The sequence below is a fragment of the Phaethon aethereus genome, assembly GCF_964289735.1.
Source record: "Phaethon aethereus genome assembly, chromosome: 15".
Taxonomy (NCBI): Eukaryota; Metazoa; Chordata; class Aves; order Phaethontiformes; family Phaethontidae; genus Phaethon; species Phaethon aethereus.
Window position 1 is genome coordinate 3,118,967 of NC_138591.1, and position 27,743 is coordinate 3,146,709.

The 27,743-nt window shown below is 62.8% G+C and overlaps 3 protein-coding genes across 6 annotated transcripts in view; 2 read left to right on the top strand and 1 right to left on the bottom strand.

Annotated features, from left to right (window-relative positions):
- Positions 1–1,186: 1,186 nt before the first annotated feature.
- On the top strand, positions 1,187–7,239 carry GRAP (GRB2 related adaptor protein; the record flags this gene model as incomplete). Of its 3 annotated transcripts, none has more annotated exons than XM_082006693.1 (5): positions 1,187–1,264; positions 2,451–2,548; positions 3,814–3,936; positions 5,321–5,489; positions 6,701–7,239. In XM_082006693.1, the coding sequence occupies 5 exons, from the start codon at positions 1,187–1,189 to the stop codon at positions 7,016–7,018; spliced, it is 786 nt and encodes a 261-aa protein (XP_081862819.1). In that variant the 3' UTR covers positions 7,019–7,239. The 3 variants fall into 3 exon arrangements, with proteins under 3 accessions (XP_081862819.1, XP_081862820.1, XP_081862821.1); XM_082006694.1 differs by having other exon boundaries at positions 6,716–7,239; XM_082006695.1 differs by having other exon boundaries at positions 6,833–7,239.
- Positions 7,240–7,980: 741 nt separating this feature from the next.
- Positions 7,981–27,743, bottom strand: part of SLC5A10 (solute carrier family 5 member 10) — a gene marked incomplete at its 3' end in the record, with an annotated part of 37,801 nt that continues 18,038 nt past the window's right edge. Inside the window, exons 9-14 of one of the 2 annotated variants that reach the window (XM_082006514.1) lie at positions 12,172–12,279; positions 11,637–11,787; positions 9,220–9,388; positions 8,578–8,793; positions 8,320–8,401; positions 7,981–8,147 (exon numbers count right to left, since the gene is read on the bottom strand). In XM_082006514.1, coding sequence (XP_081862640.1) covers positions 7,981–8,147; positions 8,320–8,401; positions 8,578–8,793; positions 9,220–9,388; positions 11,637–11,787; positions 12,172–12,279 — 893 coding nt within the window. Of the gene's footprint in view, positions 8,148–8,319; positions 8,402–8,577; positions 8,794–9,219; positions 9,389–11,636; positions 11,788–12,171; positions 12,351–27,743 lie in introns of both variants that reach the window. The other variant, XM_082006513.1, reaches the window with a different exon arrangement.
- FAM83G (family with sequence similarity 83 member G) overlaps positions 16,652–27,743 on the top strand; it is a gene marked incomplete at both ends in the record, with an annotated part of 13,262 nt that continues 2,170 nt past the window's right edge. Inside the window, 3 exons of the mRNA XM_082006469.1 lie at positions 16,652–17,146; positions 23,037–23,204; positions 26,773–26,897. Coding sequence (XP_081862595.1) covers positions 16,652–17,146; positions 23,037–23,204; positions 26,773–26,897 — 788 coding nt within the window. The remainder of the gene's footprint in view (positions 17,147–23,036; positions 23,205–26,772; positions 26,898–27,743) is intronic.

The following is a 27,743-nucleotide window of genomic DNA, read 5'->3' on the forward strand; positions in this document are numbered from 1 at the left end:
ACCGAGGCCCTGAAAATAGCCTCGGTGGGCTGTTACATGGCATTTGCTTTTCAGATGCACTTGGGAAGCGGGGTTAACGTTTGGAGGAGGCAAATCGCCGAGCTGGTGTCCCCGCAGAGGCACCGCGGCTCATCCCTCCCAGGGCAGATGGCAGCGGCGTCCTGCTCCTCGCTGGAAAATGCCCAAGTCCATGGGCAGGGGTTGAGCCGCAGCTGTCCCCAGTTTAATTCCTCGCAGCAAAGCAAAACTGGCATCCGGTGGATTTTCTGTGCGCTTCATGCCCCGACCCACGCGCACGATGGGAAGGGTGCACGGCATTGGGGACCTTCCCCTTGGGAACAACGCCCTGCGTGTGAGCCCTGCGGACTCAGTGCCTGACGCCCACGAGAGCTGCAGGAAGTTGTTTCAGTCTAAAAGGAATTTTTTTTTCCCCAGCCCTGCAAAAGAAAGCTGGAAAAAATCAACCCCCAAAGGGCCACAACCCAAAAAGACAGTAACAATTATGCTGAAACCTCGTTGTTCAGAGCTGGGACCTGGTTTGTGATTTTTAGTCTGATTTCCAAAGAAACCAGGTGTGTGCCTCCACCCTGCCTCCCTGCACTTCTGCCCATCCCACCCGCCGTGACTTTTTTTTGCCAAAACAACTCTTCCCATCGAGCCACCTTCCAAAGGCCATGCTACCGCTCAGCCCTTACGAGACATCCGAGACTCCTCCATCAGCACTCCTGACCCACCGGCCGTGCTCTCCAGACACTCTTCGCCCACATCCCCAACCGGTGTGTCCGGCCCATCGCCATCCTGTTTTCTTCCAAAACCCTTTGGCCACCAGACGCCACCGCCCACGGGCCACCACAGAGGCAATGCCAAATCGTGCCGCCGGCCGACGTGTCCAGGTCCTTTTGCAGATGGAGCCCCTGGCATCCGGGCAGGCCTGCACAGCTCCCCCCCCCAGCACATCTGGGCAGCCGTGCCTGCCGGCAGCGTCTCACGCAGTGCTCACCGTTTCGCCCCAGCAGCGCGCTGACATCAGCGCGGCTTCCTGCCCGCCAGCACCGCCACGCCGCGCGCTCGCCCTGTACCCCCACAGCACCACGCCGTGGGGCGACGAGCCCCAGGCAGCCCCGCGCCCCCGGCAGGGCCAGCCCCCGGGACCCTTCGCCACCACTGCCCGGTGACAGCCGGTGCCATGGAGTCGGTGGCTCTCTACAGCTTCCAGGCGACGGAGAAGGACGAGCTGCCCTTTCAGAAAGGGGACACCCTGAAGGTACAGGGGGCAGGGAGGTCACCAGCCATTGGGGGGTTGGATGCTGCTGCTTTGAGGGACAGAGTGGGCACACGCCGTGGGGCGAAGCCAGTGCTTCCATTGTGGTTGGCTTTGTTGCCTCTTCAGGATTTCCATGGGGGAGAAGATGACATCCTTGAGGTTTTTGGGGTGCAGCACGGCATCCCCAGCAGCGGTGGCTACACCTTGTCTGTGCCACCAGCCACATCTCTAGGGAGGACCCAGCTGGGACGTGGCGTGTGGCCTCCCTGGCCACCAGTGCCACCAGCTGTGCTCTGCGGCAGCCCCCCAGGGCTGGAACGCCTCGTCCCTGCCCCACAGAGACGTTGGGGGCCACGGGGACCTGGCAGCAGGGAGCATGCGCCCAAAGTCCCACCAGGTCCTGGCATTGGGATGGGCTCTCAGATGCCACCATGGCATCCCAAAAAGCTTCAGGGGGCCTCAAACCATCCCCAGGGGACTGCAGCCCCATGATGAGGGGCGAGGGCACCCGCACCCTGCCGCGCTGCCCAGCCTCTCACCCTTCTTCACGGGGCTGATGCTGTGATGCCAGCAGCTCCTCCCGAACCCCCGGCACCCTGCAGCCACCCATGGGTGCAGCCAGCCCTGGGGAGGGTGAGGGCATGGCCCAGCTGTAACCCAGGGCCCCAAATCCACCTCCCCTGTCCCTGCCTCCCCGGTGTGTTTTCCCCGCGGTCTCGGCGCCGTGCCCCAGGGTTTCGGATCCTGTTTGCACAGCTGTGCCGGCCCCCGGGCCCCTGCGTGGGAGGCTGGAAAATGGTGTCATGCGGAAGCGGGTGTCAGTGGGGCGCTTCCTCCCACGGAGCACCCAGCTGCCACCCCCTCGGGGGGACACGGGCCCCTGGCTGCTGCCCCAGCTCCTCCAGGGACAGATTTTAGCCTCTCCCCTGGCTGGGGGCACCCCCCAGCTGCCGGCACCGGCGGTGAGCCAGACCGACGGTGAGCCAAGGAGGGCTGGGGGGGAGCAGCCAGCTCTGTAGAGGTACCCCCAAACACCCCCGAACCATGCTGCCTTTGTCAGAGACCCCTTTTCCCCAGCTTTCAGTGGGGGATGTGGGGTCTGGGGCAGCAGTGGAGGTCCCACTCAGCCCCTCTCCCAGGGGGACAGCAGCCGGGCTGATGCCTCTCTGCTCCTCTCCCACCCTAGATCCTCAACATGGAAGATGACCAGAACTGGTACAAGGCTGAGCTGTACGGCTGTGAGGGCTTCGTCCCCAAAAACTACATCAAGGTCAAGCCACACCCGTAAGTACTGTCCCACCGCGTGGGGAAGGGGGGCTCTAAGCCCCACTCTGGTAGCACCCACCAGCACCAGGACATCCCCTCCCATCACCCAGGCACTGGTCCCAACGGTGTGTCCCGATGCCCAAAGGTCTGCCGTGAGCCAGGCTAACCCCACACATGGGGAAACTGAGTCACAGAGCGATGGGGCAGCGATGGGGTCTGCCTGCCAGGTCAGTCTGCCATTGGCACCACAGCCTGGGGGCGGGACGGGAGGCAGCAGCATGCCCACGTACCCCCAACACACAGAAATTCAACCCTCGCACCGGGCTGCCCGCTAAATAAATGATAATTGGGGAACAACAAAGCGTTATGGGATTACGACTGCATTAGACACAATCCTATTACTGTGTTATTAAAGCCCGGCATAATCCATCTCTGTTTTAACCTGTGTTTTATGTATCATTATCCCCTAGTAAATCACATTTAAATGCCATAGCAGAACCTGCTCGGGGCTGCGGCTGGGGAGCAGGAACGCGTGGGCTCGGGGCAGCCCGGGGCAGCTCCCGTTGCCTCTCCGGCTTCGGTTAACAAGCCGGGACAGGCAAGACACAGCCTCTTCCTTGCAGCACCTGGAGAGCTGGCTCTGGGAGATGCTCTGCGCTACAGTCCATGGCTGACCATTCACAGGGCAATTTTAATAGGTAGCAGAGGATCTCCATGGTCTGGGGCTCCCAAATATACAGACACAGCCTTGGCAGGGACGGGACTCCGCTCCTCCACCTCTTTTCGGCAGCTGCTGGCAATGCAGGCAGGAAAGATTTCATCCTGGCATGGAGGGTTTTCTGCTCTGCGAGCCCTCCACCGGCACCTGGCAGGGCTGTTCCCAAGGAGGGCCGTGGGACACGGCAGGGAGTGGGGGGGACAGGCAGCAAAGTGGGAGACAGGGCACCTGATGCGGCGAGCTGGGTGACAGGATGCGGTTGTGGCTGTCGGTGATGCTGCATGAGCCCTGCATGGACGAGGCAGCGCACAGGGACACGTCTGCACCCGCAACATCCTGCAGTCCCCTCCTCCGCAAAAGTGCTGTGATAAATCAGGGCGTTGGGGAAAGGGAAGGGAGAAATGGCTGCTGGGGGGTCCCAGCCCCACGGGGAGCCCCACGGGCACCCCACTCCTGCTGGCACCGGCACTCTCGGTGCCTCCATCCTGCGGGGTGGGGATGCGGCACCGGCGTGTCCCCAGGTGTTGAGGGGTGCCCGCGCGGCTGAGCCCCGCGCCCCTCGCAGGTGGTACGCGGGCAGGATCTCCCGGCACCTGGCAGAGGAGCGGCTCCTCGAGCGCAAGCACCTGGGAGCCTTCCTGATCCGCGACAGCGAGAGCGCCCCGGGGGAGTTCTCCATCTCCGTCAAGTAAGTGGCGGTGGGACCCGGACGGACACGTGGCAGTATGGGCAGGGGTCCCCCGCAGCCCCCACTTCGGGGACCGAGGGCATCAGGCCACCCTCGCGCGCACTCCCCACCGTGGTGCTGGGGAAGGGGTGAGCACCCTGCCCTGCCCCGGCTGCCTCGAAGGGGCTGGGGGCTGCGGAGCCATGGCCCCGTCACATCCAGGCACAGCCTCGCACAGGGCCTTCCTCTCCTTCCTCTCCTCTGCAGCCTCGCGCTCCGCCTCTGTCCCCGCCGCTTCCTGCTCCCTGCCTGCACCCTGCCTGCACCACTGGGCTGCATTGCTGCCTCGGCCGGGGTCCCTCGCCGGGGTGCCCCTAAATACGGCCATGTGGGTCACGACGGGGCTGCGCCCAAGCTGCAAGCGCAGCCCAGGGGACGTGGCCTGGAGGAACAAGTTGCCCAGAGCATCCCCAGGGACGAAGGGACGCAGCATCCCAATGCTGCGGGGCCGATGATTTTGGCATGGGCAGCCGGGGCTGTAGGAAGGCAGCGTGCCAAGGGGCAGAGCCTGCCCTCGGGGCCTCTCACTGCATCACTGCCCCTTCCCTGCCCAGGGCTGGGGTAGCAGGAACCGGCCCCAGGCCAGCCAGGCATTTTCTCACGCTGCTAATCTCTAATTAAGCGTTTAAGGAGGTTCTTGCCCATAATGAAAGGGAGCCGTGTTCTGCCGTGCGTCACCAGCATGGCCAGGTCCCTGCCCCTGCCCGGGGGCCTAGCAGTGGCAGGTCCCCGCAGCGGTCCCCCACTAGCCCCGTAGTGTGGGCACCCCAAACTGCCAGCCCCAGGTACACACCGAGGGGGTGCCAGCACGCAGGGCTGCCGTGGGAAATCCCGGCCTGCCCCGTTCTCCTGCAGCCTGGATGTCCCCAGGGGCACAGGAGATTTGAGAGCCTGAGCCCAGCTTTTGCAGTCTCCTCCCGATATGTGCTGAGCTGAGACCTGCAGCTCTCACCACACTTTCCTCAGATGTGGCCCCTGCCCTGCACGTGGCCAATGCTCTGCCAGGCCCGAGCCCAGGGGCATCCTGCTGTGCGGGGGCTGGGCATCGAGCTTCAGCTGTGTGTGGGATGAGCTGTGGCAGGTCTCAGCTGCGGGTCCGTGTAGCTAGCATGCTGGGGACCCTCGCCCACTGCCTCGCCCATGGGTCCAGGAGTGACCCCAGCGCCACCATTGCCCCTGGCCATGGCAGGATGGGTGTAGTGGGACCCACGGGCACAGCCGCACCCCACACAGTCCCTCCGGAGACCCAGCCCAGCCAGCAGCCCCTTTTGCCCACGATGCCGGAAGGGGGTCTGAGTGCTGCCAGCACCCCGGGGCCGGGGTAACGTCCACCCTCCATCCACAGCTATGGGCAGCACGTCCAGCACTTCAAGGTGCTCAGGGAGAGGAACGGCAAATACTTCCTCTGGGAAGAAAAGTTCAACTCCCTCAACGAGCTGGTGGATTTCTACAGGACGACCACCATCACCAAAAAGCAGCAGATCTTCCTCCGGGACGAGGATCAGACCCAGGAGGTACCATCAGGGGATGGGGCCATGGGGATGCGCAGGGCTGGGATGCAGGGCAATGGCGTGGCTGGCAGCGGGGTCGGGCTGGGAGTCCGTGTCTGATCCCCTTTGGGATCGCCCATCGCTCCCCTAGTACCAGGGCTGCCACCACCCCGCTATGGTCCATGGGGAAACCGAGGCACAGGACAGGCCCGTGGGTCAGCAGCACCGTCCTGGTCTTGCTTCGCCCCAGCCGGTGCTCACGGGGAGGTGTGATGGGGCCGCGGCTCCCAGGGGATGGGGATTTCCTCCTGCCTGGACTTTTCCTGCTCCTCCCTGCCAGCCGCGAGACACTGGCGCTGGCCAAGCAAGAGCAGAGAGGGACAAAACCGAGGAAAGCAAATGGCCAGCGCAGAGCAGAGACGGGGTCTGGACCACCCTGGGTGCAGGCTCCCCCTCCGCCCTCGAGTGAAGCACCCTGGGGATCTGGTCCCCAACCCTTGCGTGAGCCCCCTCAAGTCTCAGCTCCCCCGACTGTGGTGTCCCTGCAGAGGGGGACACGCGGGGACCCCCTCAGTGCCCGGCTGGCGCTTGGCCCCCCACTCAGGCTCGGCTCAAGGCGGCGTCGAGCAGGAGAGGCTGGAACGGCCTGAGACATGCAGCGCCGTGGGGAAGCTGGCAGGGTGGAGAAAAGCCACCGGCGCAGCTCAGCAGGGCAGGGCTCAGCAGCTCGCCCCAGGCCCACACCGCTGTCCCTCGGGCCCGCGGTGATGCCCGGGGCGGGTGGCAGAGCCCGACCGGCTCGGGACGGGGTGCAGCCAGCTTTGGGCGAGGTCCAGCAAAGCCGAGCCCTGGGGCGGTGGTTGTAGGGACAGGCGAAACTGGGAGCTGGGCTGGGGGCAGCGCCGGCACCTGGAGGGACCCGGGCAGGAGAGGGATGCCAGCCGCCTCTGAGGGGCAGGGGTCCCCTGGGCACCCATCTTGGCTCTCCCAGGCAGCAGGAACTGGGAGAGCCCCGTGCCCTGGGGGGCTCCCCTGCACCCCAGGCTCTGGCTGCACCCCAGGGCTCTCCCCTGCACCTCAGGGTGCTCCCCTGCACCCCAGGCTCTGCCCTGCACCCCAGGGCTGTCCCCAGCACTCCAGCTCTTCCCATGGCAGGATTTCCCTCGCTCTCATCTCTCGTCCTCAAAGCAGGCACCCCAGGCACCCCAGCATCCTCTGTGCTTTGCCCCTCCCAGGCTGGTCCTCGCGGCGCGGTGGGACAGCGTCCCCGGCACGCCGGGGGCTCGGGCAGTGCAGCCTGGCGTGGAGGGGCTGGCGGAGGGGGGACTTCTCCCCACCACCAACCTCTACCCTCGACTTCCCTCCAGGTGAGGAGACCCAAATTCGTGCAAGCCCAGTTTGACTTCTCGGCCCACGACGGCTCCCAGCTGCCCTTCCTCCGCGGGGACATCATCGAGGTCCTGGACTGTCCCGACCCCAACTGGTGGCAGGGGAAGATTTACGGGCGCGTTGGCCTCTTCCCCCGCAACTACGTCCACCCCATCCGCAAGTGAGCTGCCGCCGGCGCTGCAGGCGAGCGGGGAGGACCGCAGGCCCCGCTGCCCCCCACTTGCCGGAGCTGCTTTGTGCCCGCACGCCGACTGCGCGTCCCTTCGTCCCCATGGACGGTGCCCGTCCCCACGCCGGGCTGCCGACGCACACGGTCCCGGTGCCACGTGGGCTGTGCTGGAGGTAGAGGCCAGGCCGGCGGTGATCCCCATCCAGGGGTTGCCCAGCTCCGGCACTCCAAATCATCAGCCACAGCTCTCCCTGCTCCCCCGACCCAGGAGACCTCCGCTGCCCCCAGCCCAGGCATCGCCTCTCACTGCGGGCTGGCAGCGGCACTCCGCGGGGAGGGAGCGCGGAGCATGGAACCGGACCATAAAAACTTTTTCAAAGCTGTGACCCATCGGGGTGGCAACAACAGGGGAGGAAGAGCACATGCACCCCGGACCTTCACTCCTCTCCAGACCCTGTAAGAGAAGCCCCGGCTCCACGGAGGGCTGCAGGCAGCCGGGATGCTGCCGGGTAACGCTGGGGCTCAGGGCGCCGGGGAAGGCTGGTCCGGGGGGATTCAGTCCTGCGGCTGCTGTTCATAGCTGCAAATTGTGGCTTTTTTTAATATTATTTTTTATTTAGAGCTAGTAAAATGTGTTTGGGTGACACCCCTGAGTGTGGCTGCTCCTTTCCCACCACCACCACGGTGGTCCCATGGCCGTGTTCGTGCGCCCACTGCGGTTTTGCTCCTCCTGCAGCCCCCATTCGCCCAACATGACACCTCGCCCCGGACCCCTCCCGGGGACTCGCTGCCCCCACAAATGCCCCACACACCTCACAGCACCCCCAAGATTCATTCCAGGTCCATGGCGCTGAGAACGCCCAGCTCATTGCGCCAGTGTCCCAAACGTGACAAACAGAAACCATCACTCAAATCCCCGTTTCTCCCTCCCAGCACGTTCGCCCCCCAGGCAGGCCGCTAGGCAAAATAGGCATAGCAGAAAATATTGACACACATCAGAACAACGGCGTTGACGCTGCAGACACCAGCCCAGAAGGGGGGCTCCGTGGCGTCCCTGAGGGCCACAGCCGGGGGTCCCTCGGCCTTCGCTGGCTGCTGGCTGCCTGGGGCGACTGAGCAGGAACCTGGCACAGAAGGATGGCGAGGGTGGGGGACACGAGGCCACTGTGCCACTCCTGGCGGGTGGCACACCCCCGGGGAAACTGAGGCACGGGGCATCCATGCCGTTCTGCTGCCCGTTACAGGAGGGAGCGGGGGGCACCGAGGATGCCTGACACCCCCCAAGGACACACTCACCATCGGGGTGTCCCTGGGACGTGCCGTCCATGGAGGGCTGGGGGTGCTCCCGCAGGAGGGTCCACCAGGTGAGATCCTTTAGCTGGAAACGGAGGTGAGATTTGGTGAGAAAACACCCGCCGGGCCAGACCCCCATGGGGACCCCCCCGGCCGAGCTCGGGGTGCACCTGGGCAACACCGATGTCTCTGGCCGAGGAGGTCCAGTGGGTGGACGCAGCCATGGGGGCCAGGGTGAGGGGTCCCGGGTGCCCTGCTCACCCGTGCTGGAGGCGGCGGGGGGGTCAGCAGGCTGCCCCCCACCACGACGGCACCCGTGGCAGCGCACAGCAGCACGGCGAAGTGCAGGTAGTGGATGTCGGCGAGCAGCCAGGGCCGCCCGTCGGGGACCCCGCAGCGGGGTGTGGGGTGTGCCAGCTCCAGCCCCATCCTGGCCAGCCCCAGAGCCAGCCCCGCCATCAGGCCCCAGAAAGCTCCCTGCAAAGCAGAGGCCCCCCCCCAGGGGGGTGGTCGGAGGGGGGACGGTCACCCCACAGCGGGGACAAACCGCCCGTGGAGCCGGTCCCCCCAGTCAGCCCCGGGAGAGGGTCGAGCAGCCCCTGGGTGTTGGGGCAGCACCTCTCACACCAGCCGGCTGAGCCTTGGCCCAAACCTGCACCCCCTTGGCAGGGGGTGTCCCCTGCCAGCCCCATCGGCTGTGCCACGCTTGGTGGCCACACACGGTGCCACCTGCCTCCTCCTCCTCCTCGCACCAGCCACCCACCAGCTCCCTGGGGACACTCCAGCATCGCCTCCCCGCTTTCTTCCCCCCAGCCACCCGGCTGGGCCCCTGGGAGCAGGGCGGGCAGGAGCTGGCACCACCCCATGTCCCCAAGCTGTCCCCAGGGCCACCCGGGCATGTACCTGCTCATTAGCTCGAGGCCAGAAGACGGCCAGGATGAAGACGGCGGTGACGGGAGGAGCCAGGTAGCTGGTGACAGCCTGGATGTAGACGTAGAGCTGGCCACCGCTGGAGCTCTGCAGGATGGGGATCCAGACCACGCTGAGGGCCACCAGCACCACCGTGACCACCCTGCGAGCGGCAGTGATGCGATGCGGTGCGGCGCGGGGTGATGTTCCTGTCCCACCCGCGCCTCCTCGCGCCCCTGGCATCACCATGGTGGTGGGGGGTCCCCAGGGTCAGGGGTTGGGTCCCCGTGCCGGTGCAGAAGAGCTGGCCGGGGGATGCCGGGGGTCGGTGGGAGGGTGCTTGTCAGCGAGTGACATCCCCGGGGCTGCAGAGGATGCTGATTGTGCCACCGCCTCCGTCCTGGGCAGGCAAGTGCTCCCCAGGCCCCTGCCCAGCCCCGGGGGCTGCTAAGTTAGACCCCCCCATGGGGAAACGCTGGGCAATGGGCACTTTTGCTATGAAAAGCCCCCAGCTGCAGAGGCTGGGGGCTCTGGCCAGATTTGGGTGATGCTCTCAGCACCTTTGCAGGGCCAAAGCAGGCAGCTGAGAGCGGGGATGTGGGCTGAGCTGTCCCGTGCTCAGCTCCCCCCAGGCAGGCTGTTATGGAGGGGTGCATTTGTCCCCCAGCACCACCCCGTCCCCATCCTCACCCAAATCCCAGCCGCACCCTGCAGCATCACCCTCCTACGAAGCAAGAGGCATTGTCCAGTCCCCAGGTTTTTGGGCCCAATCTGAGCAGGCAGGCTGGGCAGGACACGTCCCAAAAGCCACCGTATTTATAGCTCAGCCCGGCTTGTTTACACCTTTGCAGAATTACCTACATCTCTGCTCATCTTGAAAAGCAGAAGTAGGAAAAAATAAAAGAAAAAAAAGCAATGCAAGCATCTCTAGACGGAGTCCCCCCACCCGCCCAGCGCGCTGGAAAGAGGAAGCAGCCTGAGCGCAAAATACACGCCCTGACCCAAGGGGTAGGAGAAAAACCCCACGTTCAATACGTTTCTGAGCCACAGAGAATGCTAAAAGGTCATGGGAAAAACGGAGGAGAGTCTGAGCATGGTGGTGAGCCGGGGGGGCCTGGGCAGCCGTGCCCCCCTGCGCACGTGGCCCAAGGTCAAGATCCAGGCACGCATGGAGCGCAGAGACCCGGCACAGCCTGCCGCGGGCAGCTCAGGGGGCATTTGGGGAGGATCGGGTGCTCTCGCCACCGTGCCGCCGCCTCGGCACGGAGCGTGCATCAAACGCCAGCGGGGATTTCCAGCCAGGCGGCACGGCCGCAGCAGGAGCTCAGACCCCCAGGTCCAGGAACCGGGACCTCTCTCCGGTCCCGTGAACAGATCCCTTCCCTCCCTGTGCTGAGCCGGACGGGGCATCCCCACCATGGCAGGTCTGGGTGGCGGCTGGGACCCCTGAGACAGCTCCTCAGAAATAACCCCAAGCTGCCTGTCCTCACGCTTGCAGGTAAGAAAACCTCAAACTTGCAGCTTGAACAGTTTGGTTTTTTTTTTTTCCCTCTCCAAGACATTTATCATTTGTTATATTCCCTGGGGCCGTACGGCGGCGGTCCGGGATCGGCTGCAGCAGCGACTCCCACCCCGGGCAGGCAAAGCCCTCTGCAAACACTCATTAACTGTCCTCAGGAAAGCTCTCCGGCGTCATTACACCCCTTGTCACCGGCACTGCAGCCAGTGTCAGGGATTGGCAAGGTAGGCCCCCAGACGAGCACCCCGCTTCCTAGGGGAAGCCGTGCAGAACCGCAGCTCCCTGGGATCGACGCCCATCCCCTTCCCACCCTCCGGAGACGGGAGATGCCAAGAAATAGCTGCTCCCGGAGCTGCGGGACCAGCCAACCTTCCCCGCAGCCCCAGTGCAGCCCAGCCAAAGCCCTGACCCAGATTCCCTCCTTGTTATTGTCTGCCCTGCGCCGAGGACACTCCCCGCGCACCCCGGCACCGTGCCGGGGCGTTCCCCAGCGCTGACTCTGCCGCCCCGAGCGCGGCACCGCGGGTGGGTTCCCGGGCTCCCCACCGGCAGCCGCCATCCCCCGGGAGCGGCCAGGGCACGTGCAGGCAGCTCCTCCGCCCGGCGCAGGTCCCCCGTTGCCTTGTGACCTTGGCGGGGAAGGGGCCGGAGGCGGCGAGGGACAGGCTTCGCGCCGGGCACAGCCCTGCCCCTCCGAACGCCCCGGCGCGCCGTCTGCCTCTCCAGCACTTTCATACGTAAAATAATCCAAGGGCTTGTTCTCCTTTCATAAGCCTGGCTGAGCGCAGGCACTGTGCCGGCTCCCGGGCACCAAAGGCAGATCACAGAGGGACAGACCGGCCCCGCCGGTCTCCCCGAAACCCACGGTCTCCCCGAAACCTCCAGTCCCTACCTGCCCACCGAGAGCAGCTCTCGCTCGCCGGCCCCCGGCCTCAGCTTCCTCCAGATGTCCATGGTGAAGAGGGTGCTGCTGCTGTTGAATATGGAGGTCAGGGACGACATGAGCGCAGCCATCATCACCGCGATCATCAGACCCCGCAGCCCTGGGGAAGAGAGGCACCGTCAGGGAAGAGCTGAACCGGGAGGGATGGGATGGGATGGGACAGCCCTGATGCTTCACCCAGGGTAATGCATCCCCCTCCCCAGACACACACCAGGATCTCCCCTGGGGCAAGGACAGGGTTTGGGGACACCCAGCTGCACCCCGGGATGCTGGGACCCTGCGCTGCCCCGGGGTCACCCACATGCCCTGCCCTTGCCAGGGCCACCCAGGGAGGGGCTGCAAGGGCCATCCTGCGCCTGAGCCCACCCGGACCGGCCATGGGGTGTGTGTCCCCCCAACATCCAGACAGCAACGGGCTGCACGGGCAGCCCTGGGGTGCAGCAAAGCCCGGCAGAGGCGGAGGTGCCTCCTCGCACCCACCTACCGCTGGGCATCAGCTCAACCACCAGCTTGGGGTAGGCGATGTTGGAGCAGCCCGCGGCGGTCCCGCACACGCGGGTGCACTCCTCGGGGTCCACGCAGGCCACGGCGTCTGGGGGACAGAGGCAGGTGATGTGCCGGGACCCCTCGCGGGGTGGGGGCCAGCCCAGCGCCCCCTCCCCCCTCCAGCACCCCTCTCACGGGGCTGGGTGTCGGCCCCTCGCCACAGCCACGGGGCCCAGGCCTCGGCAGGGGACCGGGGGGAGAAGCAGGGAGCACATCCCGCATGGAAATCCACCCCTGCCTCCCCGCGGCCTCGCTCCCCCATCAGCCTCAACACAGGCAGGATCCGGCCCGGCAGCATCACCCTCACCTCCCGCTGCCTTGCACCCAGCCCAGCTCCGGTCAGATCTACCCCCGCCGAGCCCTCCCCACATTAAAGCCAGCGACAGCCACCCTGGGGGGACCTCCAGAGCCGGGACGGGCCCTGCCGGGACCTGGGGCTACGGCCAGAGGCGGCAGAGCCCCGTGGGCAAGCGCTGGCCGTCCCCACGCACGGGGCCGGGAGGGTTCATGCACCGTTGCGGCAATTACCTCCGCATGGGCAGCACCCAGCAGCTGCCTGGGACGCGCGCGGCAGCTCGCCAGGACCGTCAACGCCCAATTGCTTCTGTGTCTCAACGAGCGCCGAACCCTTTTTTTATTGTTGCGCTCATAGAATATTGAAATGGATGGAAATGAATGTCAGGCATAAATATGGATGGGCTGCCTGGCTCTCCGGCCTGCATCCTCCCGCCGAGGAGCACGGGGAGTAGCACGGGTGATCCCCGCACACGACCGGCTCCCGGAGCATCCTCCCAGCTCTCCCGCATGGTGACCCCCGCCGAAGCGGGGTGCAGCCCTCGGCCCCCCGCAGCCACGGCTGGGGAAGGCGAACACCAGCTGGTAACGCTGCGGGGCTTTCAGTAACGGAGCGTGGGGCGCGACGGGGCACGACGTGGGCTGCAGCGAGGGTGCGATGGGAGTGCAACACCGGGTGCAGGCAGCAGACCGCGGGCAACGCTCAGCACATCCCAAGGAGGCCAAAAAAGCCCAGCCTGAGCCGCCTTTCCCCAGGGTTAGAGTCGGCGTCGGGGCTCCGGCGACTCTGTCCTCCAGCAGCTGTGAGTAAAGCTGCCGTCATCGCTCTGTGCCTCAGTTTCCCCCTCTCTAAAACACCACGTTGTGCGCGGCTCCATGCAAATGGCTGGCGGCCGGCGGGGGGGAAGATGCTCCAGAGGGCAAAGCAGCGTCTGGGTGTTACAGCCCAGCCAAAACACCCACCCAAGGGCTTAGCTCTGCCGCCAAACCCCTCGGTGGGACCCGGGAAGCTGGAGCTCCGGCAGGGCAGCCGGAGTCCCCGAGCAGGGAGCAGAGCCCAGCGTCGTACCCCGCTGCCTCGCTTTGTTATTAGGCCCTCTGCTAGAGATGGGAAATTAATTAGGAGCTTGTAATGAATGCTTCCATCTGCAGCCAGGAGGTGCCAGCGCCGGTGCCGGCTGCGGGAGCGGGGCCGTGTCTGCCCTGGGTGCTGCCTGTCCTGCAGGGCGACCTGTCCCTGCAAGGGCAGGGGATCGCAGAGGAGCTGCCAGCTTTTTCCCTGCACCGGGGCCACACGAAATTTGGGTGCTGAATTTGCCATGTGGGGCGAAGACCCCTGGGTCCCCCACCCCCCCCCCCATGGGTCTTCACCCAGGGATCTTCGCCCCACGCAGGGTTCAGGCGATGCTCCAGGCGTGGGGCTCTGCGGCCCCAATCCCCCCGCCGCCAGCATGGCTGTAGGAGCCCGCACATCACCCAACGGACGGGAACGCCGCGTTTACGCCGCCGTGTAATAAATCATAAGCGCACACACCCCGCTAAAGAGACCATAAATCTCCTCGCACAATAAAAACAGAGCCGGGGCAGCCGGCAGCGGCTGAGGTGGGTACAACCGCAGCACGCTCCGGCCACACCGTGCACACCCATGCTCCACGCACCGGTCTCGAGCTGAGGCATCTCCCAATCTACTGGAGCTGGGCCACCCAAGAGGGGACAACGACTGGGGATGAGCTCCCGGAGCTCCCCCATGGGTGCTGGCTGGGTGCTCGGCTCTGTCATGTTTGCTGTCCCAGGTGCAAGTCCATCGGCGAAGGGGCCACCACCGCTCCATCAGCAGGGCTGGGATTTCACCTAAAACACCCAGTTTTGCCTCCAGCACCCTGCACCCCTCGCTGCCCAGGCCATGGCCTGGAGGTGACATCCCACCACGAGGAAATCCCCGTGCCGAGGGCATGGCTTTTCCATAAAGTCATCAGCTCCATCTGAAACACCTCCTGAGCTGATACTCGTTCCCCGCCATGCTCTGATCCCGACACGCGGCTGTCGCATCCCCACATCCCCGTGTCCCGCGCCGCCACCTCCCGCACACGACAGACCAGCGCTGGGCGAAACCCGGCACACGATTTCGCACCGTGGGACGGGGCCGGGGGGTTGATTTTGCCAGCCTTTACCGTGCGCTCGCATAAACCCTTCTGCTCCGACGCGAGGGGAGAAAAGCCACCGCTCCCCTAAGCAGCCCATTACCATAACTCAAAGCTGAGCAGGTACCAGCTCAGCCTGCCACAGCCCAGCTCGGAGAAAGCCCCTTTTTGCACGTTTCTGACTAATTTTTCCTCCCAAAACCTCCCTGGGCTCGGCACTTCGCCGCGCCGCAAGCCCCAGCCGGGGAGAGGGCAGGCGGGATGCCGCGCGGCCACCGTGCCCGCAGAGAGGAGCGCTTGGGTGGCCGGGCGCCCGGGCAGACAGGCGGCTTCGCCTTGGGAGCCTGACTCAAGCGGGGCTTTCATTTACACGGCTGCGAATCCAGATGAGCTGCTCCAACGCCAGGGAGCGAGACGCAGCCCCTGGCACTTTCCTTTTTTGCATCGGTGCAAGAATCTGACCCCAATTCTTGAAATTCCTCTTCATCTGAGTTCCCAGGTGGAAAGCTCCACAGTTCTGGCTTGTGAGCACCAACTGATGAATCCAGGGTGGGGTTTTTTGCCCATCTCCCATTTATTAATGCCATCTGTCATAACGAGGGCAAGTGCTGTGACCACATCGCTGCTGCAAACCTCACGCCGAAGCAGAGGAGGGTTTAGAGTAGAGTAGAGCAGAGCAGAGCAGAGCAGAGTAGAATATTTTCAGTTGGAAGGGACCTGCAACGATCATCCAGCCCAACTGCCCGAGCACTTCAGGGCTGACCAAAAGTTAAAGCGTGTTGTCGAGGACATTGTCAGGGCTTAAGAGGCGTTTGGACAGGCGTGGGGCATCGCCCCCCTCTCTAGGCAGCCTGTGCCAGCGTGTGACCCCCCTCTCGGTAAAGAAACACTTCCTAAAGTCCGGTCTAAACCCCTCCCGGTGCAGCTTTGAACCATTATGGCAGCTTTGACCCGGTGCTGCCTCCAGGACCCACCTGGGCTCTGAGCTCCTGTGCTAGCACGGGGCTCCTTGCACTCGGCGCAGGAGGGGTTAACCACGAGCCAGAGCCGCTTTCCTGGAATATATTGACTTTTACCAGCCAGCACACCGGGCGAGGGGGAGATCTCAAGGGAGAGACGCTTTTTTATTTATTTCATAACAAACATCCAAACCCCTCCCCAGCCACCCACCGACCACCCGCACGGTCCCGGGGGACGGAGGTGCGAGGGCAGCATCAGGCGAAAGAGTTAATGTGCGGGCAGGGCCGGGAATGTGTGAAGGCAGCATGTGACTGCAGGTGGGGCAGGGCGGAGCCATGAATCACCCTTTTGCTTTTCCTCTTTTCACTTCTTGCTCTTACCTGTCCGGCCCCGGCACTGCACGCTGGCAGGAGCCCGAAATAGTCGACCTGCCAGCCAGGGCGATGCACAAGAGGTTGACGGAGTCGTTCGCTGCCGCAAAACCCACCGGCTGACCCAGTTCTCCAGGAACGATAACCACGGACGGCATTTGGGCCAAGAAGTCCTGCTTTTCTCTGCCTTTTATTAAGCCGGGGTTTTGTTCGTTTGTTTTCCACTTTTTATTTTATCCGGTACTGTTGTCTTGAAAGAGCGGAGGATGAGAAGAGTGTGGACCAGGGGGTAGAGGACCTTCCCAGCAGTGCACGTGCGCCCGGGGCCGTCTCTGCCCCGCCGCACAGCCCCGACCGACCGTGGGAAGCTCCAGGTTTTCCTCGCCCGGAGCCCGCTCACTGCGCAGAGCCGGGAGCAAGCAAGAAACCGAATCCTCCTCCCTGGCGGAGAAGAGCTCCGGCGCGGCAGGAGCCGGCGGAGGAGGGAGCGGCGTGTTTCCCCAGCTGTGCGTCGAGCCAGGGAAGGGTGAAGCAAAGAAAATTGTGTATTTAAAGACTGGGGAATAATTAATTCCTTATTTATTGTCGACATCCGGCGCTCGCTGGGGGCACAGAGCTCCCTTCGGAGAGGGTACCGGCACGGGCGGTCACCATGGCTTTCTCCCAGGTGCAGTGCCTGGACGACAGCCACGTCAACTGGAGGTCCAGTGAGTCCAAGCCTGAGTTCTTCTACAGCGAGGAGCAACGCCTGGCCCTGGAGGCACTGGCCTCCCGCGGCCCCGATGCCTTCTATGAGGTCCTGAAGAAGGAGAACATCAGGGACTTCCTCTCCGAGCTAGAGCTAAAGAAGATCCTGGACACATTGGAGACGTACGACCCCGGCTCCGAGTACATCCCACGCCACGGCAGCAGCGTGGGGGAGAGCGAAGGTGATCACAACAGCCAAGGGGACGAGCAGGACGTGGCCCCCTCCCTGGAGTACTGGCCCCAGAGGTCCGACCGCTCCATCCCGCAGCTGGACCTCGGCTGGCCCGAGACCATCGCCTACCGCGGGGTCACCCGCGCCACCGTCTACATGCAGCCGCCCATCGAGGGGCAAACGCACATCAAGGAGGTGGTGAGGAAGATGATCTGCCAGGCTCAGAAGGTGAGGTGCGCCGTAGCGATGGGGCAGGGTCTGCCCCGCTTTGTCCTGCCGAGGACAGAGCCTAAAGTCCTGCTGAGCCAGGCAATCCCCATCCTGCGGGGAGCTCTGCCCAAGCAAAGGCATCGGGGTCAAGCGTTTGGGTTTTTCCCACGTTCATTCGGTGTAATCAATAGTTGGGGGATCAGATTTTGCTGAAGATGCTGTTAGCCTGGCCCAAGGCTCCCCGAGAGCAATGCGACCCTTCCCATGATCCGTACGGCAGCATCGTTAATCCCAGGGTCCCTATGGGGCTGCGGGGAAAACCACCGGGGAGAAAAATGGGTTGAGCTCCTTCCCAGCTGTGAGCCCACGGTCCCAGGAACCCCACGGTCGTTATTCCCAGAGCCCTGTGTGACTGCATGTGGCAGCACGCAGGAACCGGAGGAGGCAAATTCAGCCCTGGGGCAAAGCAGCCAAAGCCACTGGTCTGGCATGGACGTACAGGAGGGTCAAGGTTGTGGTGCTCCAAGCCGGCCTCATCCTGGCTTTACAAGGAAAACAATGAGCCGATGTGCAGGACAAGGCTGGGGAGATGCTGAGGGGATTTGGGTTGAGACTTGTCCTCCCTGTGGCATCAAACCAAGGAGCTGGGAGTTGGGGTGCGTGAGCGATGGGGTCAGGCCGGTGTCAGGGCGGGAGGGAGACGACGGCATGCGTTGAAGGCCAGCAGTGGTGGGCAGAGGCTGCTGGTATTTCCCAGTGCCCCAGTCCCAGTTGAGAAGCGCAGGAGGGGTCGGTACCTGCTGGTTTCGTGGTTGAGGCCCTTTGAGCTCTGTGTGTCCACTCCCTTGAGAAATCCGGCTCCAAGCGAGGAGCATCCCAACCCCGGGGATGCTCCAGCAGGAAAATGGGGCGACCCTGCCAGGGTGGCTACGGAGCAGGGGGAGGCAGGCTGGGATGCATCGGGTCCGCCTGGCCCCGGAGACCCCCACACCAGGGCTGGCGCTGGGGATCACAGATCCTGGCAGCAGGGAGGGAAGCTGGTGGCACGCAGCCGTCAGAGCCTCCCCGGGACCAGAGCACCGGGGCCTGAGCACCGAGAGCCCCAGCTCAGGCAGGAAAAGGGATCTCCCAACGCGTCCGAGGCAGCCGGCTCACAGGGACGGCCGACGTGGGGGATCGGGGCTGCCCCGCTGCGGACGGGAGCTGCCTCTGGCCGCTCTCGCCTCGCAGAAGTCAAGGTGACCTGTCCTTACCTGCACTGTTTTACCCACCAAAGGGCTTTGCAGTGAGGGCAAAGGGAAGGGAGGGCTGAAGTCCCACGGGATGGAGGATGGGAGAACTCACCCACTACAAATAATGTCTCATCTTCGGGTCTTTCTGGCTGCCTCTGACCCAGGCTTGCAGCTCCTGTCTGGCTTTGCCTACTCACCGCTTCCCGCCTGCCCCCACGCAAACAGCATCTCCTGAGTCATCCTACCAGCCGCCTCCTGCTCAGCAGAGCCGGGCGGTTGAGTCAGGCAGCTGCCAGGCCCTGCTGCCTGCACCATCCCCACCTCTCCTTGGAGCCTTTCCAAGCCACAGGGACGTGGCCGTGGTTGATGCTGCCGTGCTTGTCACCGGTACCTTGATGCCCCATGAGCAGGGCTGGGCTCTGCCTCCTGGGCCAGGTGCTCCTGCCGGTGGGATGAGACATGGTGACACCACGGGTGACATGCAGGAGCCTGCCTGGAGCTTATGGCACCCCAGGAAACAGAGAGATGGGTGCTTGCTTCAAACCTGCAGCCTGCAGGGTCTGGAGGTGGCCGGATTTACGGGGTCTGACAAGTGGGGTTCTTCCAGAGGTCTCCCACCCCGTCTACGAGGACTGCAGTTACTGCAGCTGAACGTGCTGTCACGCAGCTGAGCCCAGGTGATGGCTGGTGTGGGAGTCCTCAGTGTGGGGACGCTGGGCTGGACCACCGGCCTCTGCACCAGACGATTTCAGCCAAGGCTTAAAGTCTTCACGGCAGCTTGGCGGTGAAAGAGTTTGGCTGAGGAAGCCGAGAGCGGACAGAGGGACGGTCCAGCTGCCACCCCATCAGCCCGTGGCGGGCCATGCGCCCTGTCCTTCCTGCGGCGTCCCTTGGGCCACCCTGCGGAGATCCCTGCCGAATTGTCCCGTCCCACCAGGCGATGGCCGTACTCTTCGTGCACCTGTGAAGGAGCACGGGCTTGGGAGAGCTTCAGCGTTGCATCCCAGAGGCCGACCCTCGCTCCAGATGCTGTCAAAGACACTTGGTCCGAAACGCTCCCAGATGCCGAACACCAAACACCACCACGTGGGTTGGTGCCTCGTGGCCAGAAGAACAAAGTTCACCTGACAGGCAGCCTGGCCGAGGAAAGTTCAGAGCCCACGTGAGCACTGCTGACGCTGGGTAGGCTCACGGCAGCTCCCAGCTGGGGCGAGGAAGCCAAGAGCCGAGATGAGAGGCCCCTTTGATGGTGCAGATGAACCTACTTGCTTGCAGGAACAAGGCCAAACGCTGCCGAGTTCAGAGCTTCTGCTTTGCTCTGCAGAGAGGCAAACCCAGGTGAGCCGCAGCAGGGGATGCAAACGATCCGCTCCTCTTTCTGGGAATAAGCAGGAGAGAAGAGAGGCAGGATCTTGTGGCCACGTCCCTGCTCTCCCAGCAAATCCCCATCTTTGTGACCAACAAACGGAGGTGGTCAGGGACGTGGTGCACCACCGGGCTTCAGCCGGGAGACCTTCACCAGGTCCAGCCGTGGCACAGCCGTCCCTCCCTCGGGCTACAAAGCTTACAGGATGGGTAGGGAGGAAGTTTCTCCTCTTCTCTAGATTTCGGCTCTATCTGACCAGAAACCTGAGTAGGCTGAAAACACTGACCTTGGCCAAACGCCTCCAGAGACAGCAGTGAGTCTGACCTCCTCTCTGCACTTGAGGTTCCAGGTTGGGATTGTGGAGATATAATTACTCTGAGCAACTTCCAGCAAAGGTTGGGAGGCCCTATTAATTACTGTTTACAAAACCTGCCGCCATTTCTGGATGAAAGGGTCGACAGGGGAGAGCAATTACTAATGTTACTTGTCCCACCTCTCCTTCATCCCAACACGCTTCCTCTAATTGTGCCTTGGTACCTGCCTAATTTATTAAATGCCCACGTGGTGTTTCCCCAAAAGTCATTATCTGATGATTCAGAGTGAGCTAATAAAGAGCTGTAATTTCCTCTATAAAACATGATCCTGCAGTTTACGTGCTCATCAAAGCCGTTCAGAAGGATCCCAACATCGTTTGCCCAGCGTCCGAGGGGATGCGAAGCTCGTCGCTCCTCGGCATGTTGCGACCCAGCACCTGCACGTCTGCTGTGTCCGATGGATCTTGGCAGCTCCTGGGACCCTGGGAAGAAAAGCATCACCCGCCTGGGCGCTGGGACCAACTGGCTGTAGATTTGGAGCTGGTCTTCTCCGCACCCTCCGGATAAACAGCAAAGGGATGCCAAAGCTTCCCGGGATGACGCAGCGGCAAAGGGGCTTTGGGAAGAGGTGCGGCTCTCCCGCTGCTGGGGACCTCCCCGGCACCGGGCACGCGGGGCACAAGCACTGCCCCGGTAGAGGTGACAGGGACGAGGGTGCCCAGCTCGCTCACCGCAGCAGGATGGCATGGTTTGCTCCAGACACTCCCATTCCCTGGGCTGGGAAGCAAATAGCACACAGGGTTTCGCTCCTCCAGAGCAGACAGACCTCCGTTCTTTGCAGATTAAACCCTGCGCCCAGGTTTGGCACAGACCCAACCGGTCCCAGCCGAGGCTCAAGCAGATTTCGCCCCTGCGGTCCCTGGACAGCCACCGCACTGCGAGCGCTGCCAGCGCCATCCTCGCTCTCCCCGGCCCATTTTCGTGCCAGGGCAGCACGTTGGCACACTAGCGTGAGATCCCGGTGACAAACCGAGGCCAAGCCTGTCCTGCAGGCAAGACGCAGTGGGGAGGGAAGCAGAAGTGCGGAGCGGCGACAGGATGCACCAGCCGAGCAGGAGGAATCGGGTGGAAAACGTGGGCAAGCGGGTGAGAGCTGGGCTGCCTCGCCACTGCCTGAGCCAGCCGCCCTGGGCAACTGCCTGCAGCGTGCTGCCTGCTCGCCATCCCGGCATGAGCGGTGCTTGGGATGGGGGACATCACCGTGCCCTGCCTGCATCCTTGCAAAGCGCCTTCCCATCTTCAGAGCCATAGCAGTGAGCCAAAGCCTTGGGAATGCCAGGACCACAGTGGGAAAATGCCATTTTCCTCCCAAAATGAAGGCAAATACTATTCTCATCCCCATTTTATAAGCCCTTGACTTCCCCCGGAGAAAACACGGTGCGCAGACAAAGTGACATGACCGCAGCCACAGGAAGCATCGGTGTCAGAGACAGCAGAGAAGCATAAAAGCATCTGCCTCCTTGAGCTGGGGAGACGCCATCCCAGCTCAGGTGCCCCTCACCCCAGATTCACAGCAGAAGGCACAGCTCCTCCCCAATTACATGCTGTAAATGGAAACGCCAAGCCCTGAGCTTGAAGAGTAGCTTTGAACCTGTCCCTCTTTACATCACTGGCGAGACAAGCGCGGTCCTCGCTGAGCAGCCCATGCAAAGCAGGCACACAGTTTTCTGCCTCAGTTTCCCCACCAGGACAACAAGGACATGCAAAACACGAGCAGGTGCATGAGGGAGTGAGGATTTATCCTTTCATGGCAAAGCCCGTCGAGAGGCTCTCGGGTGAGGATAAATGGGAATTTGGTTAAAATCGAGTGGCAGAGCCGTAAAGTCCTCTCTCGCTCAGCTCACGGGGCACCTCCCAAAATGCTTGTGTGTGGCTGGGGTTGGGGAGGTCGAGGCGGCATCGGAGACAGCGCGGGCTGAGGCTCCCCACGCAGCCTCGCTCCTCGCCCCATCGCCTGCAGAAAAGGAAGGGAAGAGCCAGCAGTGTCATAATGCACGATCCTCCTCTTAATTAGAGCTCTCCAACTCCTGTGGCACAAAACTAATTAAAAGGCAGCTTGGTACTTTGAGAGCCCTGGACTGGACGTGCCTGAGTGTGCAAGCACCCGGCACCACCCCGATCCCTTCCGTCCCGAGGGAGGAGCATCCTGGGGTCTCCCGGTGTCACTCTGTGCCAGCGGAGCCCTCCCGGAAGGGCCGAGAGCACCCATCTCCCCCTGACCCAGGGCACCTTCCAGGAACAGCCACCGAGATGGGGGCAGGTTTCCAAGCACGGGACGACGACACGCCAGCGCCCCGATGACAAGCCGCTTTCCCGCGTGGCTGCTGCCAGCCGGCGTGGGACGAGGCGAGGCAGACACGGCTGCGGGGCCGCGCTGCCCTATTGCTTCCCCCGGGGGTTGCAGCGAGATGCTCAGCTGTGCTGCAGGCAGCTGCCTCCAGCCCCTCTGCCCGCACGTGTCTCGTGCTGCACTGTCACCGCTCACCGTGTGAGCGATGCCGTCTCCAGCAAGGCAAAATCCATGGGCGCGGAGTGAACTTCGGTGCTTAGGCAGCCATCCCAGCAACATCCCAGCACGGCTGGACACGGCACAGAGACACCTTCCTATCACCCCCGGGACTCGCCCCGGCAGCGAATACCCTGGCTGCAAAGGCAGCTCCGGCTTGCCAAAGAGCGGTGACGCTGCCGTGTGCCAAACCCTACCGTGGCTGCACGGGGCGTTGGCACCGTGGTCGCGGCTCTGCTCCGCTGTCGTACAGCCTGGGAGGAGGGAGGGAGAGGGAGGGAGAGGGAGGGATGCTCACGGGGGGGCTGCGCAGTGGAAGCGGCACCCCGAGGGCTCCCAGCCGCGCACGGGTGGGCCCAAGCACCAGCTGCATCTCGGGGCCGTCGGCTGGCCATGCTACCCTCACTCATCTCTCTTCTCCCCTCTCCAGGTCATCGCGGTGGTCATGGACATGTTCACCGATGTAGATATCTTCAAGGACCTCCTGGATGCGGGCTTCAAGAGGAAAGTGGGGGTCTACATCATTTTGGATGAGACCAACGTGAAGCACTTCCTACAGATGTGTGAGCGAGCCCAGATGCACGCTGGCCACTTGAAGGTAAGGATGGCCCAAAGGGTCCAGGGCCGGGTGACCTCCTCCAACGGAGGGACATAAATCAGAGCTATCAGCCCTGCTCCCTCCTGTCCTGGGGTATCACAACCCCCAAACTTTGGGCAGTGCTAGATGAGCTTAGGCCGTTTTTCCTGTAGCCAAAGCTGAAGGTGATGCCCAAATCCGGGAGCAGCAGAATGGAGAGGAACGGCTGAGAGATGGGGACGTGGATTTCCACCCAGCAAAGCTGGATGCAGAAAGCCTGGGGGGCTGCTGGTACCCAGGCAGGGCTGGGTTTGGGGCAGAGGGGTGTCAGGGAGCTGCGGCCCCACAGGGGTGGGCACGACTCAAGCAGGGCTCTGCAAAGCCCAGGGCAAACCTACGTGCTCAGCTCCTCCGGGTGAACAAGCCGGCAAGAGGGAAGGCGTGAGAGGAAGGATGCTCGGCCAGGGCCGGATCCCGGCTGTCGCCAGCCCCATGCCTGCTCCTACCCCAGGGGCAGGACCGGCAGGAGCAACCGCCAGCCGGTTCTCTTGCTTTCGGGCTTTCCTGCAAGTCAGAGGCTGGAATTAAAAAACTCGATTTTCCCCTTTTCCAGAGCCTCCGCCCCAGCACGGGGCCAGGAGCGGAGCAGGGAGGCACCCACACCGCCCGCGGGTGCCAAGGGTGCCCTCACCGCTCTCGCCCGCGCCGGGCGGCCGCGCCGCCGGCCCCGGCTGGCAGCGCACCAGCGGGACGGGTCTGCCTGCACACGCCACCTTCCCCCGGCCCCGGAGGCGCTGACGCTGCTCCGGCGCTCGGCTCCCGTTCGACACAAGGGAAAGGGGAAGCAGCCCGGGGGATGCCTGGCAGCGCGGGGGCTTGGCCCCCAGCCCAACGCGCCCCAAACCCCTTACGTGTGTGCAGGGGCTGCGGAGAAAACCACCTCGCGCGGTGCTCGGGTGAAGGTGGAGGAAGGCAAAGGGACAGGGAAGAGGGCGGGGGCCTCAAGAGCGGCAGCGGGAGCAGGGGCTCTCGCTCCGGCCGCAGAAGAGAGTCCCGGGCTCTCCGCTGCGCGCAACACTCCTGTCACCAGCATCGGGCGCAAACATGCCGGAGCAGCCCGGCGGTTTCGCTTCGGGGCTCGCAGACACCCCTCTCCTGGCTGTACTTCACCCGCCGGCTGCGACTCGCTCGGCCCCGCCTGTTGCTTGGCAGAAAGGTGATGTCTCTGCGCCTGACGTCACCGGCCGCGCGCGCTGGCTGCCAAATGGCTGGCGGGGAGGCCCATGCCCAGGCAAGCTCGCCAAATTTGCTTAGGGTGCTTCCAGCTGAGCAGGAACACGTAGGAGCCACGACACCCTCACGCCGGGCTGGAGCGGGGCTGGGACTGGGGGGGGCTGTGGGACCCCCACCCTGGGGAGCCGAAAGCACCGTCTGGGCGAGCCTCATGCCTTCCCCAGCCGCCGAGCCCACTGGCCCTTGCTTAATTGCTGCTCACAGCAATTAAAGAAGACTACTCCGCCGAGCTTTTACCCGCATCCAAACTCCCCGGAGAGTCTGGTAGCCTGCAGATCGCTGCTGCTCCGAGACCAGAAAAGCCAGAGCTGACGCACGCCGGGGTTTTAACGCATTAGCAACCCGGTGGCAGGACTGGAAAAGCAGGAGAACATCTGCAGAGCTCGGCAAACGTCTAGGAGTTGGGATTTGCCACACATTGCAGCCAATTTGCTGGCACGGGACGCAGCAGGGCAGGAGGCTGTGAGGAAACCAGGGCAGTGTCTGGGAGCTGCTTCGTAAGGCAGGAGATGCTAACGAAACGTACGTCGTTATCTCGTACGCGCTTTGCAATTAGCAAGCCGGCTTGGGCAAGGCGGTCGCTTCATTGAGCAACGGCGCGAGCTTGGAGAGTGATTCACCCCGTCCCGGGCTCGGCAGCCGGCCATGGCGCTGGGCGCTCGCTTGCTGCACGCTCGTCTCGGAAGAGATTAAATAAACAGATCTTACTTAACAGCAGCGATACGCCGGGAGGGAGGAGGAAGGGAAAGGTAACCGGCACCTTGCTTCTGGGGAACTTTGTTTCCCCTGGGTGTTAGCTGAGAAAAATCCACGGCTGCTTTGTGCCTTTGTGCAAAGCTTCGGCTCCGAGCAGCCGAGATCGACGCCCTGGGAGAGCCGCGAGCTCGGCCCTGGGTGCCAGCGTTACAGCCGGTGTGCACCCCCAGCGCACCCCCGATCTCTCGGCAGCCCCGTGTGTAGGGATAACACGGGACAGGGATGGGAATTGCCACCCCAACCTGCTCGCCAGCCAGCCCTCAGCACGCCCAGTGCTGCCCGCTGCCACACACTGGGGTGCTCAGCACCCGTTTCCACACCAGGCAAAAAGGCAAACGCTAGGGGAAAAAAAAATAAAAATTAAATGCACCAAAAAAAACCCCAAACTTCTCCACTCTGTGTGTAAAACTTCCCTGGAAACCCGGTCAGGAAAACCTTTGCTTTTGCATCACCGTCCCTCCTGCCAGGCGTGCGGGAGCAGGGACCAGCGGTGCCCGAGCTCGGCTTGTACCCGGGCTTAGGGCTGCGCCAGGTCATGGTCTACAGGGAGAGAGGAGACCCCAGGGGAGCAGATGAGGAAGGCTGGAGGTGGGGAAGACAAATACTTCTGGTATTTACACCACACAAAAAAAAAAACAAAACATGGAGGGCACGACCTAGTGACGCCACGGTGCCTTTAGCAATGGCATTACCAACATCCCGGCAGAAACAGGAGGAATGCAGGTACTTTCATAAGAAAAATATTTTCTCCCCACCCAAGGGAGACCATTTGCAGGGAAAGATGCTATCTGCTCAGCTGCAAAAATGTGCTGCGGCCCTCCACGGAGACGCAGAGGCGTGAGCCAGACCGAAGACAAAAACCATTTTCCCAGAGCCAGGGCTGCCGCTCCGCGCCCGGGCTCCCTGCGGGGACGGCACCCAGCTCCCCGGCCACCTCCGCAGGGACCTGCTGCGGGACGTGCCCTGGGTTTCCTTTCCCGGGGATGAAAAAATGTTGCCCCACTGTCTTTTTTTTTTGTTTTTCCCCACCCAGCCCTAAAAGCAGGGGTAGACGCTCAGATTCAGGAGCGGAGCGAGGGGAGAGCCGGGTGGAGGACAAGACCACTGAGCTGTCCTGGGGTCACCACGTCCCCCTGAAAGCCCTTGTACATCTCCCGCTGGGGAGGAGGTGAAGCAAGACCTCTCCCACGGTGGCATCTGCATAGATCGCAGGAGAAGGGAAGCATTTGGCAGCACTACCACACGCTGCTCACCCACGGACGCGGGCAGCGGCTGAGTCCAAGAGGTAGAAAACGCTGCCCGACACATGGGCAAAGCAGGAAATTCCTGAAGCCAAGTGCATGGTTTGCTGCGTGACCTCAGGCAAGTCACATTATCTTCGCATCGCTGTGGCCTCCTCCGAGCTGGCCATGAAGAGCGTTTCCCACTCCTCAGAGGGGCTGTGGAGCATCCATGGGGTCACCAATGGAGGGGTGAACGATGCTCTGAAGACCAGCCCTCTGCTCCTGCTCCCACTCACGCCTCTGCCTTTGCTTTGCAGAACCTGCGAGTCCGGAGCACGGGGGGGACAGAGTTTTTCACGCGCTCGGCCACCAAGTTCAAAGGGGCTTTGGCCCAGAAGTTCATGTTTGTGGACGGAGACCGGGCTGTGTGTGGATCCTACAGGTAACCAGCAATGTCTCCTCTTGCCCACCCCATGGAGGCCTTGGTCAAAGTACTGACGTGGACCCATGTGGTCCAAGCCCTGGTCTCTGCCCAGTACGGCCCCAGGGCCCCGTGCCAGTCTTGCTCCCTTCCTCCTAAACTGGGAGATGATTTTGCAAGGCCAGCCTGTGATTTGGAGTGGGACCCAAGGGGTCCCCACCACCCCACAGCCAGGTCTAGGACAACCCTCCCTCTCAGAGGTCATGGGACACGCCAAGTGCTTCTGCCAATGGATGTGATGAGCACAAGGAAGGACAAAAGCACCAAACCGCAGCCAGTCCTAGCTCTCACATCGACCTCAGCTTTTCCAGTTAAACATTTCCTACCTAAAGTATTTTCCAATTTATCCAAGTGAAAACTTCCATTAGGAGGAATAGATCAGTCTCGGTAAGCTTTTCAGCTCTAAAAGACAAGTTTCATAAACAGGGAACTGAAACATTTCCTACTTTCTGGCTGCAACAAAAACCACATCCATTTATGAGTCGCTTTTCTTAACTAACCCAAACTGAGAAAGGAAAAGCGGCCAACGCTAAAGTGGAAAACTAACTGGCCCACAGCGAATACTTTTTGTTTTTTACTTCAAGTTTCAGTGTGCTCAAGATTTCAACCCTTCGTTCTAACGTGGGATGAGAGCTGTTTCTTCGATCTCATGATGATTAATGTTTACAGCGAGATCATGTCCCTGCTAGCACCATCAATCCCCTGGGGAAAGCCAGGCTTGGGGAGAGGCGTGTTATTTACCAGTAAGCGCTCAGACAGTTTCCAATGTGTTTCTGTTTCAGCTTCACCTGGTCTGCGGCGAGGACG